At 35.8% G+C, this 16061-nt stretch overlaps 1 protein-coding gene across 13 annotated transcripts in view; it reads right to left on the bottom strand.

Annotated features, from left to right (window-relative positions):
• Positions 1–668: 668 nt before the first annotated feature.
• Positions 669–16061, bottom strand: part of TAPT1 (transmembrane anterior posterior transformation 1) — a 35172-nt gene continuing 19779 nt past the window's right edge. For 10 of the 13 annotated variants that reach the window (XM_015862784.2, XM_015862786.2, XM_085545708.1 and 7 more), the window contains 10 exons: positions 14415–14550; positions 13537–13634; positions 13311–13380; positions 12124–12204; positions 11507–11616; positions 9947–10006; positions 8867–8935; positions 7169–7245; positions 5230–5390; positions 669–2761 (listed from right to left, as the gene is read on the bottom strand). In XM_015862784.2, coding sequence (XP_015718270.2) covers positions 2532–2761; positions 5230–5390; positions 7169–7245; positions 8867–8935; positions 9947–10006; positions 11507–11616; positions 12124–12204; positions 13311–13380; positions 13537–13634; positions 14415–14550 — 1092 coding nt within the window. In that variant the 3' untranslated portion in view covers positions 669–2531. The remainder of the gene's footprint in view (positions 2762–5229; positions 5391–7168; positions 7246–8866; positions 8936–9946; positions 10007–11506; positions 11617–12123; positions 12205–13310; positions 13381–13536; positions 13635–14414; positions 14551–16061) is intronic. The other 3 variants (XM_085545716.1, XM_085545715.1, XM_085545706.1) reach the window with 2 other exon arrangements.

The raw sequence follows: 16061 nt of genomic DNA, 5'->3' as shown, positions 1-16061 counted from the left end.
CCTCCAGTCTCTTATTCTACTGTGAAGACAAAGCTTTTCTTGAAAAGTTACAGAAATTAAAAATTAAAAGTTAACAGAAAAGTTACAGAAAAGTACTATATTTATAAGACCAGTAATTTAGTCCTCACATTTTGCCTCCCTCACCCAGCCCACCCCCAACAAGCCACTGGTGGCCCTGAGAGACCCAGCCAGGGTCAGGGATGAAGCTGCAACCAGCCATTAAATACACTCTGGATTTAACCACTCATTAAATACACCCAGGAACACGAGAACAATTAGAGAGTTTGGAGCAAGAGGATGAAGATTCATGCCCAGTTGGGCCCTCACCACTTCTAGAGGGCTGAACAGAGTGTTGCATTCGCAATATCCTTCACTCCAATACCTCAGGTATTACCTCTGAATTAGTTTGATTTCTAAGTGACCAACATCAGCATCACACACACGCTCCAAAGGCAGATATAATTCCCATATTCAGAAGCCCAGCTATGCTGCTCTGGGGTCTACACATTACAAATGAATAGTAAAAACAAAGCAACAAAGGCTCCCAACATGTGGACCTGGGCCATCCCTTGGCTTTAGAGTTGTTAGCTGTTATCCTTTCACCGTACAGTAAATACTCTGCAAATTAACCAACTATGAATACTAACAAAGAAATGTTGACACTGTACTTTTCCTTTTTTAAACAAATATTACAAAATTGAATTTATTGAGTTTCACACAAGATGCACTTATAAAATTGATACAGAATGTCATTCAACATAAAAAAAAATATGAAAGCAATTCCAAGCTTTCTTTAGCAACTGCTAAATAACTCAGAAATAAAATACACCAAATTGACAGATAATCTGAATTTCAATATGTGAACATCTCCAATTAGTATAAAATACATCCAAAATTATGGATTTCACATGTTTTCCAGAACAAATCATCTTTTTTTTTTTTTTTTCCTTCCCTGAACAGCCACCACAGATCTTGGCCAGCACACCATCCACTCTCAATAGGAGTGGAGAGTTTGACAGACTGCAGGAAGAAGCTTCCATCAGAGCAGACCAGAGTAACCTGTATGGCAAAGCCACCTCATTGCCAGGCCTGCTCACATACCTCACAGTTCCGCACTGTTGTCTCCATTTGCTGAACGACTGTAGTCCTGCAAGTTTCAGGGATTAGCAGATACATGATACTCACATTTTATATTCATCAATTAAATAAACTCCAGCTTTTCTACGACAAACTGTGAAACGGTGAAAGATAAATGTTGTCATAATTTGTTCAGCACTGAAGTATTAGTACGATCCTTTTCCTTAGAAAGTAAACTGGTGCTTACTTAAATACCTGAAAGACATTTGCAGTTAATGCTGTGTTTCAATGACATGTGACACAGGGTCTCTTTTGAGGACTAAGTTTAGATAGGAAATGTATTTCATTCTCGGTTTCAGGTTTCCAAACCCCCTTTCATCAACTCTCCCACAGTTGCTCCTCACATGAGAAAGTAAGATGCATTGTAAAGCTCAAATGCACTTCATAGTTAGTTCACCTATGTGAGTTTGGCTAAAACCAATCAAATAAAATGGATAATTCTGATTTGATTGTCAGTATGTGCTTTTACAAGCATATTCTCAGGCAAGTTAATACAAGGATGTCATTCTTAGCAGTTAAACAGACAAAAAAAAAAAAAGCAGTGTGATATTCTTCTCTGTTGTATCAATGCCATTCATTCAATCCCAAATAACACAATCATTCCTCAACATATATACGTACTCCCCTTTATTATTTTTTTTCCTACAGCAAGAAAAAAATCCTGAGCTTTTAAAAATACTTTTATAAATAATTTGTCTTGCAGGACACACAGCTGAACACAACAAGCGATTATACTTCATATTTGCCCAGTTATGCAGGACCTTCATTGTATTTTGTATTTGAGATCTTTCCTGGGTGTTTGGTATTTTGATTAAATAGTATGCAGTAAATCTTTCATTTAACGGCAATTTTTTATTCTGATTAGTTCAGATACACCTTGTAAAGATTTTTTCTGTTAATAAGAATAACTATCCTGACTTAATGTTTTATGTGCCAATACTGAATGCTGAAATAAGCACAAGTTTTGAATTCTCTTTGCAGATGTTTAATAAAACAAGATAACTGGAAAGGCAAGTTTCCTGTCATGCTGTCATAGACTTCCAGGAGCATCTTTACACTGGAAGAACCTTCACAAAAAGTAGTATGTTCTGGAAGCGAGGTTTCATAGTGCAGAACAGGATTATGCTCTTTTTTTCAGTCTATTTTCCAGACAAGTGATACTGCAGCTCTGCCGCCAGGCTAGAGACTCATGATCCACCACATTTTCCAAGAGGCAAGTTAACCTGACCCGATGCCAAGCCAGGATACCTGTAGAAAGAAATTAATATCTTTTTTTGCCATTAATAATTTAAGTTTTTAAATAAATATTTATGTGCCTTTTTGGGCAACTGTCCGTTCTGGTAGCATCTTCTGTCCCAACAGCTCAGTATCCTCAGCACATTGATTAAAGAAACTTAGTCAATTCTGTTTCCACAAATAGTAAACCTGTCTATCTCCAGCAAGTCTTTCTTCGAAGACCTGTGTTTTAATTCTGAACTGTCCTGGCTTATATCTTTTTCTTCTCCATCAGGAGTTGTCAGGAATTGATCGGAATTGCTTGTTACAAGTAAAGATGGTGGACTGTCTTTCTGATGCACAGGCTGATTGGTAACTGACGTAGATCCATTTTCATCCGTGGAAAACCCTGTTGGAAGAGAAAACAAAGATAATCATGAATATAGCACAGATATACTGATGCATCTTTAACACCAAGGTTCATCCAAAGCAGTCCTGGAAAAGTGCAATCTATCAAAAGAAGTAAGAGTGACAGAAAAATGTTTTGTGGAAGTCAGGTAATAACTAAACCACTGTCTCTTCTTAGTTTTAACATAAGTACAGTGATGAACAAGAATGCTTTTTTCTAATATGGTAAAGGATAAAAATTGAATTCTAAAGAAGTTTAGATAAGAAATAAGAGCATAAGCAGATGTTTTATTGAACCCTTTTGTATGCTGCAATAAGTAGCCAGAAGTCCGACTGCATTGTTGTGCAGTCTATTTTTGTTTGCTTCAACAAGAAGATTTCTGACAGTCACTGTGAGAGTCATACGAGTATTCCCCACTGAGATAATAAAAGGAAACTCTGTGGAATGAATTAGATGTGTCTAATCCTCAACATATGTACAGTAAACCTGGTTTCTCTTGGGATGATTAAGTGACTCATGCAGAGCTGAAAGCAGTACTACTAAAGCTATTTCTATTCCTGCCTCTTACTTCATTGGAATTGATCACTGGTCCTAACAGCTTAAGGTATTTAGTGAGAAACAGCAGTGTACTATTTCCATATTTTGTTAAAAATAGAGAAATATTAAAATGCAAACACAAGTAACAATGAAGTCAAACTTCCTTATTTACTCGCCCTTCTTAACTGAGAATTGAAAGGAATCTGAAGAAATCTGACCAGTGTTGGGAGAGTTCTGCAAAATGATCCAATGAAAAATTATTTGACAGAATGGCAGTGCTCTACTGTTTGAAGGTAAACAATTACCCATCACAGTACTATGCAAGTCAAAGGTACTAAGCTTGCCTCAAAGGGGAGAAGTTACTCCAATGGTAGCTCTTTGTTACAAAGGCATTTTCTGCCCAAGCAGCTTCAGGAGAAAAGCTGACTTATGTTGTAGGCTGACAGAAATTAGACTCAGTTAATTTATTCACTACCTTACACTTATTCTAGCAAGAAATGAGCAGAGAGAATACATGGAAAAGACTCGGTAAGTGAGGCACAAGGATTAATCAATACTGCAGAGTTCAGTAGTAATGACAGAGACACACAAGCTGAGGAAGGTGAAATCATTCTTAAATGTAATTGAGGTTTCTAATACATATAAAGTTGCAAGAGGGTATGAAAAACTGAAAAATGACCAAAAATTAAGCCTCCCCATCACTGATGGAAGTTAAGAAATTCTAAATAAAATGGGAGTTTTTTAGTTGCTACTTTTAATTATAAATTTGAGGAAATAAGCATTACTGCTGACCAGCCTGGTACAATTCCTGCTGTTTCAGTCAAAAATACTCTTCAGGATTCATTTACTTTAAGGGTCACTCTAAGCACAGCCTATTAAACCTCATATCCAAGTGTAGTCTTAGAATGTTTAATTAAAACATTAGCATCTGTATGATATACAGTTCTCTAATGAAAGGCAAAAGGCATTCAGACCAATTCATATCACATTCTTTTACACTGAAACTAAAGCAGCTCCATAAATTTAAGCTATTTGGAAATGTCTGCACCTTGTTTCAGCCTGATGTCACTTGACACAGCTGAGATAAAGGGAATCGTAACTAAAGCACCAACAGATTATTAACTCTGCTACTGCTGGCAAGATACTCTGATGACTTACATTTCAAGCTGTTCAAGTCTTTGGCAAGCAGAAGAGTGAACACAATAAACACCTGACTGTTAAGATCTCCAGGGCTCTCACTGAACTCTATGCAGAAGATAAATGATCCAACTCTGATGACTGAAACAATCCGAGTTTCTTTTTTCTTCTATAACTTGTCACAGGAATATAACGGAATGCCTCAGACCAATTACTTATTAACCACCAATGCTGAGGACCTATATGAAGAAGCCACTCTGCACATGCTTGAAACAGTGCTTGAAAATCCTATCTAGATTTCATAAAGCTCTTCATTCGTGTGTTCATTAGAATTATAAATAGTTATGACTATATTGAATCACGTTTTACATTCATTTCCATAATGAATGGAATGTTTCTTTATTACGCTTCAGCACTACCAGAGATTACACGTAAATTATTTACTTGTGTAACACTGATTTTTCTATCACCTCCACTGTATCAGGGTAGGATTTGTTTTTCTTTTAAATTAGAACTGGGAGTATTTACAAGCAAAAGATGATTCATGAACTAAAGGTAACACAAAGGTAGGGTACTATGGTTAGGCTGTGGTTGGACTTGATCTCTGAGGTCTTTTCCAACCTGGGCCAAGTCTACGACTCTATTTGCAGACGTGCTTACACCTGCAATACTGTACAATTAGTACAAACCTGTACAAACCTGACAAACAGCAGCACACATCTGGTTTAATATTGGATTTAGTTTGAATATGATTTTAATTCCAGCTGAAAACAGAACGACACATTCAAACTTACCATGGGTAGATTTAAACATGCTTTGTGGTTTGCCAGCTGGCTTCCCTGCAGAGGCACTCGGGACAGGATTGAATAATTTCTCTTCCATTTTTGCTTCCTTTACATACTGACATGATTTCCCCAGCAATACAATACTGTTAAGGACTTTTAGGGATATTAACCTGGAAAAATAAAAGGATCGATTTAAATATATGCATTATCAAGTATGAATATTGAAATAACTGCATATGATTACTGCTATCTTGAAAAAATTAACTGAGAAACTAAATCCTTCAGCAGTAAGATGAAAAGTTAATTTTCTTAATATTTTGTTTCAGGTTCAGCACATAGAAAAAAACTTCTTTGCCCCTTCAGAAGACATCTAGAAGTAAACTGCATTACTGGTAAGTCTGTAACCTTAAGTGTACTCAGACAAACTGGTAGCTGACTTGGAAACAAGATGACAAACATTCAGCATCCATGAATTACAGATTAATCATCCTTTTTGGTATGACAAAAGACAAGGGGCAGCACTGCACTCATGGTGATACAGCACAGTTGATGGCAGATTCCTTTTCTGTTGTCACTGATTCATGGCATGAAGTTGAGTAAAAATCTGAGAATCTCTTTATTATGAGCAATGCTAACAGACTAAAAGGAAGATCTGAGAATAAGTAAACGTTCATGAATGAAAATCCATGGAATGGTGTGACTGCTTAATCCTGAAGTGGCCCAAGCACACCTGAGCAGAACATCACCATATCTGACAGCATCAATGTAATCACAGTTTGTCAGACAAAAAGCAAAGTACATCCCATTAAGGAAGTTTTATGTAATGCATTTCTTTTTAGAAGTAATTTAGAGAAATGAAAGAACAAACAGTGTAGACCATTTCAGTACTGAGAAGAAACATTTTAGTATCCAAGCAACCGCAATTATCTTATACAAGCTGAATACCATGATTCTATAATTCTATTTGGTTATCAGGGCAGATTTTGCAGAAACAGAGTTGAGAAGTTCCCCTAATTTTTTAGTTTATCTTACTGAGTTTTAAATATAACAAAAATTCAGTCCTACATTTGTTTTTTTAAATCTAATATACGCTTTTGTCCAGAGACAGTAGGTGTTGATATCATGTTTTGAAGTAATGATGGAAACCACAGTGTGTTCTTTAGTAAGGAAAAATTAAACCACAAGTTTTGTGTTTTATTTGTAGAAGTTTAACTTCCCAATACTAGGCTTGAACACAGCCCAACAAAATGGTTTTGGTCCAAATCTCCAAAGAAAGCCCTCATTGTTGCCTCTTTCCCCATTCTACAATTGTCCCTTGTTCAACCAAATGTACTTGTCCTTGACTACACACTGCAGCTTCCCCACAGACTAGCAACTATGCCTTCAAAGAACAGTGTTTTATCCTGTATGTTAATCACTGTACTTCTTTCTTTCCTCCATCCTCCTAGCTACAGAGACAGAGAAAATTCCAGGACAGAAGCAGTGGAATGGTAAAACAAACAAACAAAACACCACAACATTCTGCATTATAAAGGTGCTGAGCTTAGTATATCACAGCATGAACATGATGACCGGGGGCTGGTGCTTTAGGGGGAATATGATGTATTCTGGGGAAAAACTTCAAGTAAGATGATCCCTTCAAATTCAGTTTCTCCTTTTATGACAAGAAACAAATGCTACCCCACTGTGTAAGATTCCTTCCGCTACCTTTCCATTCATTATTTTCATTATTAGATTGCTCACTGAAGGCTACAATCCTCAAATACATTTATGATACTTAGGGACTAATCTTTTTCAAACTCACTTTATTAGCAGAAGCATTTTACATATTCTTCTATTCGACATAAACAGTGTTTATATGTATAGCCAGATGTATCAACAGAAGTTTTTCCCCCCCACACATCTGACTACATAATGCTAAATACTCTGATTGTGTGCATTTACTTACCCACAGTAGAAGAGCACAACACAGACATAGGCTAAGACTCCTTGAACTTTTATTGAGCTTGTTACGACTCTCATGAGCTGTTTAAAGAATAAAAGTTAAATAGTTATAACATGCAGCATACAATTAACAGAATATTCTAACAAACTGCATATTGGGTAAATACAAGACAAAAATAGAAAAAAAATATTTTAATAGTAACTTATTCTAATGATCCCCTTGACTGTGCTGACTACTCGACAATTTGGCTTAAATAAATACCATATCAGCATCTAGATGCAACTCTGCTAAAACTACAGAGGGAAGAGGATCAACTTAGGCTACATACTAGGAAAAAATTCCTTACTGTGAGAGTGGTAAGACACTGGAACAGGTTGTCCAGAGAGGTTGTGGATGCCCTCCACCCCGGGAGCATTCAAAGCCAGGCTGGACTGGGCTTTGAGCTACCTGGTCTAATGGAAAGTGTCCCTGCCTATAGCAGGAGGGCTGAAACAAGATAGTCTTAAGGGTCCCTTCCAACCCAAACCATTCTATGATTAGTTCTTATTTCAACAATGGTTTCTAGTAAGATAACAAATGAAAAAGCATCCCTAAAAATCAAGAACGAGAAGTTGACTTAATCAAGAAGAGCTGATGTGGTAAAAGAATTACAGCGTTTCACAAGATACGAACATCATGAAAATAAATGTGTTTTGTGGACTAGGGCCACAAATCCCAAATTAGAATGAAAGAAGGTCCTCAATTCTGCTATTAATGTCAGTATTTCACAGTTAGAGCTCCAACTTAGCAAAATGTTTCAGTTTGTATTCAAAATTGTTACTATCAAGGATAACATCTAATTAACTTGAAAAAGGCATTTCAGTTCTTTCTGGATGTGCTTTATTAATTTTTATGATTATAGTTTTTTCTTTTTAAAAAATCCTGGATAAGAAACAGGCAAAGCTTGTAAATAGTATTACCCCTCCCCCATCTCTATAGAAAAAAAAATTACATTTAAAATTAATTCACTAAGACAGTCTTCAAGGGAAATTATGAATTAACATATTTGCTTGCAAAGTAAGTACGTGTTCCCAATATCATCACAGAAACTACTTACAGAAAACATTGTGTAATATTTAATTCAGAACAGACAGCACATGGATGTAATAGCAATAACAAAGTGTTTCATTTTATAGTAGCATGTCCATGTGACAGGGTCAGACCCTTCAGAGTCATGTATTCAATAACAGCTCAGAAGTATAGTGCTCCCGAGAAAAGCAAACAGCTACTGAACATACCATTATAGGGACAACCACAAGGACTCCTGTAAGAACCTAAAAAGCCCAGCACATTACTACTAACCTTCTGGCAACCAGCTGCTTTGACTTTTCTGAATGAACGAACAGGATAGTTGCCAAAAGGAATAGATGTTTAATAACCACAGATGTACTTTAACTCCACTGCAGCAATCAAAGTGCTGATGAGCTCTACAAATTTAATATGTATTCAACTTTTTAGGAAAGGCTGATACTCACTAACACATTCGTGAAACTAATATGCAGTACAGGTTATACCGAAGCCTAACTCAACCTTGTAGCGTCCCTTCAGTTAACTAAGGAAATTGTTCTGTCCTCAAAACATCAAAATGAGCTAGCCATCTCACAAGCATATTCTCAACAAAGATCTTACTGATAGAAAACTGATAGGAAATGTACAACTTACTAAAACAGCCAGTGGAAGAGGAATAAAACCCATTCTTCTGGAAACTGAGTCACTATAATCTGTATAGGCCTAGAAAAAGAAAAAAAAAAAAAAAAAAAAGATCTCATTTTAGCTTGGTACATCCTCTATGTAAGAATCAATCTATGTTGACAAACACTGTAGTGGTATAAAGTGTAAAGATTCACATTCTGAAATGCAAATGCAGGTATCTGTACTCAGACAAAAAAAAGATAATGCTATCATGACTGGTAAAATCAGCTCTAGAGATCTAAATATTCGACTTGCTGTTGATAATACAAGTCTCTACAACAATTAGGACAGGGAACCCAAACACACTACAATATTTCAGTTGTACATCATTTCAAGCTTAGAGAACTCTTTGACCTTGTTTGACTTTGATCCTCAAGTATTATAAAGAAGAACCCTGAAGAGGGAAAAAAAGCTGTTACCATACTGTCAGTTTTAAAGCATTCTAAAATACCTATCCCAATTGTTTGGGATAACTGCCTTAAACTCTTTAAAAATGGTTACATTTGCACTCTCAAAACACAACTACTCTGCACGAAGCCTTTAATACAGGATTGTAAGCCATGATGAAGTTGGGTTGCATTGCATAGACACTCATTTTGCACAGAAGATCATCCAGAGAAGGAATAAAGTATTCAGAACTAAAAAATACTTCTTCTGTTAACAAATTATTGACAATTAATTGTTTGCATGGTATCTAACTTCTGTATTAGGTACACCTAATACATTCTTAACAACAGCAATTGAACCTACCCAGGAAAACAATCAAGTTAACAAATAGAGCATCCATCCAGAGCTCTCATGAATAGTTAAAGACTCATTCAGGAGAGGTGTGCTGTAAATAGCGCATCAGAAACAGTACTCATGAAAAACAAGCCGTCTGTGTTGTGTAAACACCCATGCAATAACGCTAACACACATAGTAAAAATATCCACATACTAGCTACCTGTGCAAGCTGATTAGCTATACCTAAGTATACATTCCTATATCCCTTTATAACAATTATGATAGCTAATACAAGAAAAAAAAAATGCCTTCATTTTCAGGCTTACATTTTTCTGTCGACTGCTAACAAGGTCAAATGCAAGACTGGCTCTGTACTCACTGTAGACCTGGAAAAAATCCAGCACATCAGATGCATGATTAATGCGTTAGCACACTCTGCAGAAACAACAGAATGATTAATATTTCCATAAAATTATTATAAACATTTATGTACAAACTGAAGGAGTCAAACACCCTTCCTGAGATTTAACTGCATCCTTCATCAGATAAACCTGCAATTCTGTAGTAACGTCAACTGATGTATATATACAACAAATAAGACTGCAAAGCTTTTGGAACGGAGTGAGACATTATAAAGCATTTACTGAATTTGAAGACAGCACCACAAAGTATGAGGAATCACGTTTGCTTTTCTGCTTACAATTCATGATTGTTTTGAACTACATGAAGGACAGCAGTGGGATCAAATTAAACAAATGAGCAAGCCTGCTTACATACTAAGCAAGTGATCCCTTGAAAATAAGAAATACGTATCAGGAGGATGAAGGAAGCTTTCTCTTTTCAAAACAGTTCCACACATTAAGACAGAAAAGCATTGATCTTAAGGATAATTTGCAGCACAACCTGCACAGTGGGTGCACAGAACATCTGACAAGGTCTGACCAAGCAAACAAGTCATTAGACCTTCATACAAAAAAACTACCAGGTTCATTAAATAAACTTTGCAAAAGTGTTACCTACTGTCCTCCACACCCCAAGATGTGTCAGCATACTGAAGCATGCTACATTTGTGGCTACCACGACTTCATTATTTCTCTTCTTTGACCTTTCTATATGAAAGTAGGACATCCATAAATGCCTCTGGCATAAGGGAGCTTATCAAGTACATCTATTAAACTTGTTTCCACACCATACAACATAGTTATTTCAATGATGCTGGAAATGATAGTGCTTCAAGTCTTGACCTCATTTCCTGAAAAGTGGTTTTAACAGTGAAGAAATGCTAAGATCTCTTCACTAATTTACCAAGCACATTTGAATCCACATTTTGCTCAGGACAAATGACCCATGTATCATGCCACACTATGGAAAAACTAATCTCATCTACTACCTCAAAGGAAGGGCTACATAATATATGGTCTATGAAATTATAGGGGTGGAAAACTAATAAATAATAAATAATTTCATTTTTGTGCTGCAGGGACAGTGGAGAATACTTCTGATTTCAGATTCCACCTTTAACATGCAAGAACAGAAATTCAGCAGCCTCACAAAACTGTTGCTGTGTTGTTGTTTTTTTTCAACTCAACTAGTGACCACAAAATTACCTGCCAGTTATGTGAACTGCGGTTATTATGTGAACTGCTACACAATACTTTCAAAAAGTTCATCGATCTGGAACTGCTACTTTAGGAGCAGATGTGTTTCTTGCACACATTAAACTTATGAATAACTTTTAAAGATCAAAACATTACCAAGCTTTCCCAAATTACACCTATGTATGGAAATAACAATTGTTAATTTTCTGTACTTGAATTGATTTTAATATAAAAAAAATAGCAAAGTAAACTTAAAATAGCATTCAACATGTCAAACAGGATACCTACATCTGCTGTGATGTCATTGAATTTCGTAATAAAGGCATGTTTCACAATATCCACTGCAATTTCTGAAGCAACCACCATGCAAACATCTGGGAATAACACCCAAAGATGATCTGAAGATTGGGAAGAAATAGGTTAGACCATTTAACTTGACTCAGTATACAAAATGACTATTACAAGACTTTTGATCAACTGCCAAAAATCCTCAAGTGCCCAAAGCAGTGTCTGTAATTTACATCACCACTTAGCCTGTACTGTGCCAATCCCCTTGAATTTCACGGCTGCTCTATAAACTTATCAGTGCTATACAATTAATGTCTCAACTAGGATCAGTTTCTAAAGCCCTGACATTATGAAGCTTTATCTTGACTAGAATACCTTCATGCATACTGGATAGCACTTACAGTTTGAAACTTGTAAGTGAACATTTAGGTAGAGAAGTAACGCTCAAGAAAAATACACCACAAAGATCCAGGCTCATGACCATTAACGTTGTAATAATTTTATTAAAATAAAACCTATATTTTAGTCAATGTTGATTTAATATTTAATTATGAATTTCATTATAACAGCACAGGATTTTCTTGTTTTCCATTTTGTTTTTCTACTACTTTACTTACCTGGATTCCATGAGAACTGTTCCATATTTCTTAGACATACAATTAGTAGCAGCACATAATTGGTGAACCTCTCTTTTATATCTAGTTAAAAAAAAAAAGATGTCAACTCCAAACAAACATTTACCTACATACATGGATACATATTCTTTCTATGGTTTTATTTACCACATTTTAGATTAGACAATCTTTTCCACAAATCATTTGATCAAATTTGAGAGGGAAACTCCACCAGACAGAATCTCTTTGTCAACCCAACCCCAATACTGCATCAACTCGGATTTCTGAGCATCAGAAGAGACATAAGATTTTGCAACTTGCTACTGCCTATATTAATAAGTTAAAATATAGTTATCTTTTTTGCTGACTTCTGTGCCTTTCTCATCTAACCCAAAAAGAATCACCATCTCCTGGTGCAAAAACAGAGATAAAACACCAACCCATGCCATAGATTTGATCCAGGATTGAAAAAAAAAAAGGCTTTCAAGCCAACTACAGAGCCCTCTTTAGAAGACTGCTCCTGAGTCTTTTATACTGCCACCTTGACAGTTCTGGATGCTATCTACTCAGATATTAGAACCGTAAAAACGCTATCAGAAAAGCAAGGAAATCTGAGATGAAGTCTTATGATGCGACTTCCCAGACTAGGCAGTTTTTCTCATTTAGTAGCCTGATCCATACAGTTTGCTTCACTTTTTTCTTCCTGTACATGAAATTTTGGTAAGACTTTAGTTCTTAAGCCAACGATTTCATGTCATCTTTACATTATTACTATTCATTTTAAAAATGGCATTTCTGAAGCATCCCCATGACTGTCAGCACGCACTCTGTGACCTCTGTCAGCGCAGCATACTACAAGTGAACTTCTTGAAAAGGCAAAAGATTTCAGGGATTTACAAGTTTGGATGTTCTCAACAGCATAAACTTAAATTTTAAATCTGTATATAACAAGCTATTGACTGCGTACTAAGCTTGGGTCAGTACCTCAAGCAACAGCCAGTCACTTGAAATATTTTTCCTCAAGAACAATACTGTGCTCTTAAAGGTGGAATTCCATTTTCATCCCACTGAGCCAAACAGTAAAATGGAAGACCTCAGATTTATTGAGATAAAGCTGTTCTGGCATTAATATTCAATAATAATCAGCCTCTTATTTCACATTTTTTCCCAATTAGCATAGCCATACATACCGCTATTGGACATTTGAAAGAGATTGTTCTTCTCAAACTTCTTGAAAACACTTCCTTTTATTTCAACGAACTGCAATTTTTAAAAGCAGTTATTTAGTTTTTATTTATGACAAACTGGTGTAAGAAAAAAAATAAATCAGACAATCAACATGAAAATAGATAATGTGGTAGACTAGAATGAAGGCTACTGAAAAGATTTAGCCAGACAACACCACCATATACTTACATTATTGGACATCATGATGGTAAGCAGTGATTTATTATGAGAGTTGAAGGCCACGTTAAGGGTTGTTGCTTGAACCATTATAAGAATAGCATGCAGGACTGTAGATAGCAGGGTTAAGGAAGCAGATTTGGAAATAATTTTTCTGCACAACAGCACTGAACAGTATCAAAACTTGTCTTCCTATTTTGCTTCCAAAGATAAACACAAAAAAAGTTCCCATCTCTGTCAACCTCTGCTGTTTTGCAGCAGGACAGAATCTTAAATCTATATAATATATTCACACTGCTTTACAGCATGCAGTAATTTTGTGGGTTTTTTTCCCCCTAAAATAATTCAATCAGACAGGAGAAATAGCAACTTAGCCTAAAGATACCAGAGGAAATGGGAGGATTAAAGAATTTATCACCATCTGTAGTTTAGCACTGCTTCATATACGTGTGCATTTCTCTCTTTTTTTAAGGAAATGTTTTCTAGCTGCACATTTGTAACTTCTCACTAAACAACAAAATCATGGTCTTCAAGACCCTGTGACCCAAAGTAATCACAAAACACAGATCAGCATTCCCAGGAAGTACACAGATGCTGCTTGTCATCTTACTTCTCTTTAGGTAATAAAAAAGCTGTCCACTACTGCAGGTGGAATATCATCACAAAGGGTAGAATATCATCACAATGTTGTTTTTTTCTTTAAAGATTAAGTTAGAAGCTTTTTCACTTTATTTTTAAAACATGCAGTTCTTACAATCTTTCTTCGAAAGTAAAGAAATACTCCTATAGGATCACAACTCAATTTTCAAATATATTCTACAAATAAATCCAAGTAGTTCCTGCAAAATTTAATTTAAAAACTCTGCAATTTACTGAAGAAAAAAGGATACAGACATACAGCACTGCCATGAAGAAGTGAGGAATCACACCTATATGGGCTCTTTTCCTTTCCTTAGGTTCTGTAGCAGTCCAATAAAGAGCATCCAAAATATCTTGTCCAAATGAAGAAAACAAACGATCAGCCACCTAAACAAGAAGAACTTTTTACTGCCTTACCGCAATAATATTCTCTAGGACACGTGGTTATGCCAGTGTGAATACACCTCAAACTAAAAAGCTTTTCACTTATTTACGAGTTTTCACCTCTTTTACATATCAGTCCAGTTGATCTTGCAGTTATACGGGGCCTTTTGTATATACAGCAACTTATCTCTCTCAAATGTACATTCCCAACAGTATTCATGATATGAAATCATGTTGTATTATCTTAGATGCTTCTTTGGAAGACATCCAAGTACAGTTCAGACTTTGGACTCTGACAAAGAACTATCCATGTTGTATAAAACCATCCCATTTTTTTCCTTATCCCTCTGGAAAAAAAAGTGAATGTCAATTCATATATCAATATCAGCTCTCAAGTACAAATGGGATTTAAACTAGGTTTGGCTACATAATTTCTTCCATCTTGGAATAAGGTACATACTCAGTACAGATCTCTGCATAAAGCAGAAATAAAAGGTATTAGCATATAACACCGAGAGATTAAGAGGGACCAGGCATTCTGCCAAAAAGAAAAAACAAAGAACAAATGAAACAAAATCTCTCACAACCCCAAAACTACAAACATTTGAAGGTTAATCCAAAGAATATGTTAAAAAAAAAAAGAAAAAAAGAAAAAAGCCCTACAAAAACCCTCTATACAGCATTATTAGAATAGACAGGAAAAACATGGGCAGCAAACTGAGCTTGTAATTCAGTATCGCAGCAAAAAAGGTCACATGGAATCCTACCAGTTTTCAACACTTCCTGATTAGCAAGCATGAAGAAGCGATGATCATTACAAGGAAACGCTTTTTTTCCTGCCTATACACTGAAGTTTGGTCATTTTTAAATTAAGCCGCACATGGAAAAAGAAAAATTGCTTTAAAATTGGTATTACAAGTCAAATATACGACTAAATTAGAACTTATCTTTTAGCACTTAAGCAAAAGGTAGGAAAAACTAATGACCTCTACTTAATAAACAAAACTGCCATTTCTTACTGTCTTCCTAGAATATATCATTTTGGACACGTTAAAACAGCAAGCAGTAAGACAGAACTGAACCTGCAAATGCTGAACCATACCCTATTAACTAAAAAAATTAACTGTAGGTACAATGCTGATGTCAAATGATTTCCAGACAGTAACAGGGTTCTAACAGTAAATATACTGAAGGAATAGAGGTTATGCGCTTTAACTCATTCAAGCCAACGCTCCTTCAAACTTCCTGAAATATGATGGCTCAATAAGAACAATTTACAATATGTATCAAGTGTGCTGGACTTTCAACTCCCATCTTTTAATGAAATTGGTTGCTACTCTTTAATTGTATAAAAACAAAATGAACCCTGAGCTGATGAATTATCACAAACCTGAAGTTCAAAGAAAAACATCAGTTTGAGAGATATTTACAGCGGCACTGTTTTCGGCTTTTAAATTTGTAAGTCTAGATGGTCTGCCTTATTTGGTTCCTGCTCATTGTGATGACCCACTGAG

The sequence above is a fragment of the Coturnix japonica genome, chromosome 4, assembly GCF_054131305.1.
Source record: "Coturnix japonica strain WE chromosome 4, WE-NBRP24, whole genome shotgun sequence".
Taxonomy (NCBI): domain Eukaryota; kingdom Metazoa; phylum Chordata; class Aves; order Galliformes; family Phasianidae; genus Coturnix; species Coturnix japonica.
This window is presented reverse-complemented; position numbering and strand designations above follow the sequence as displayed.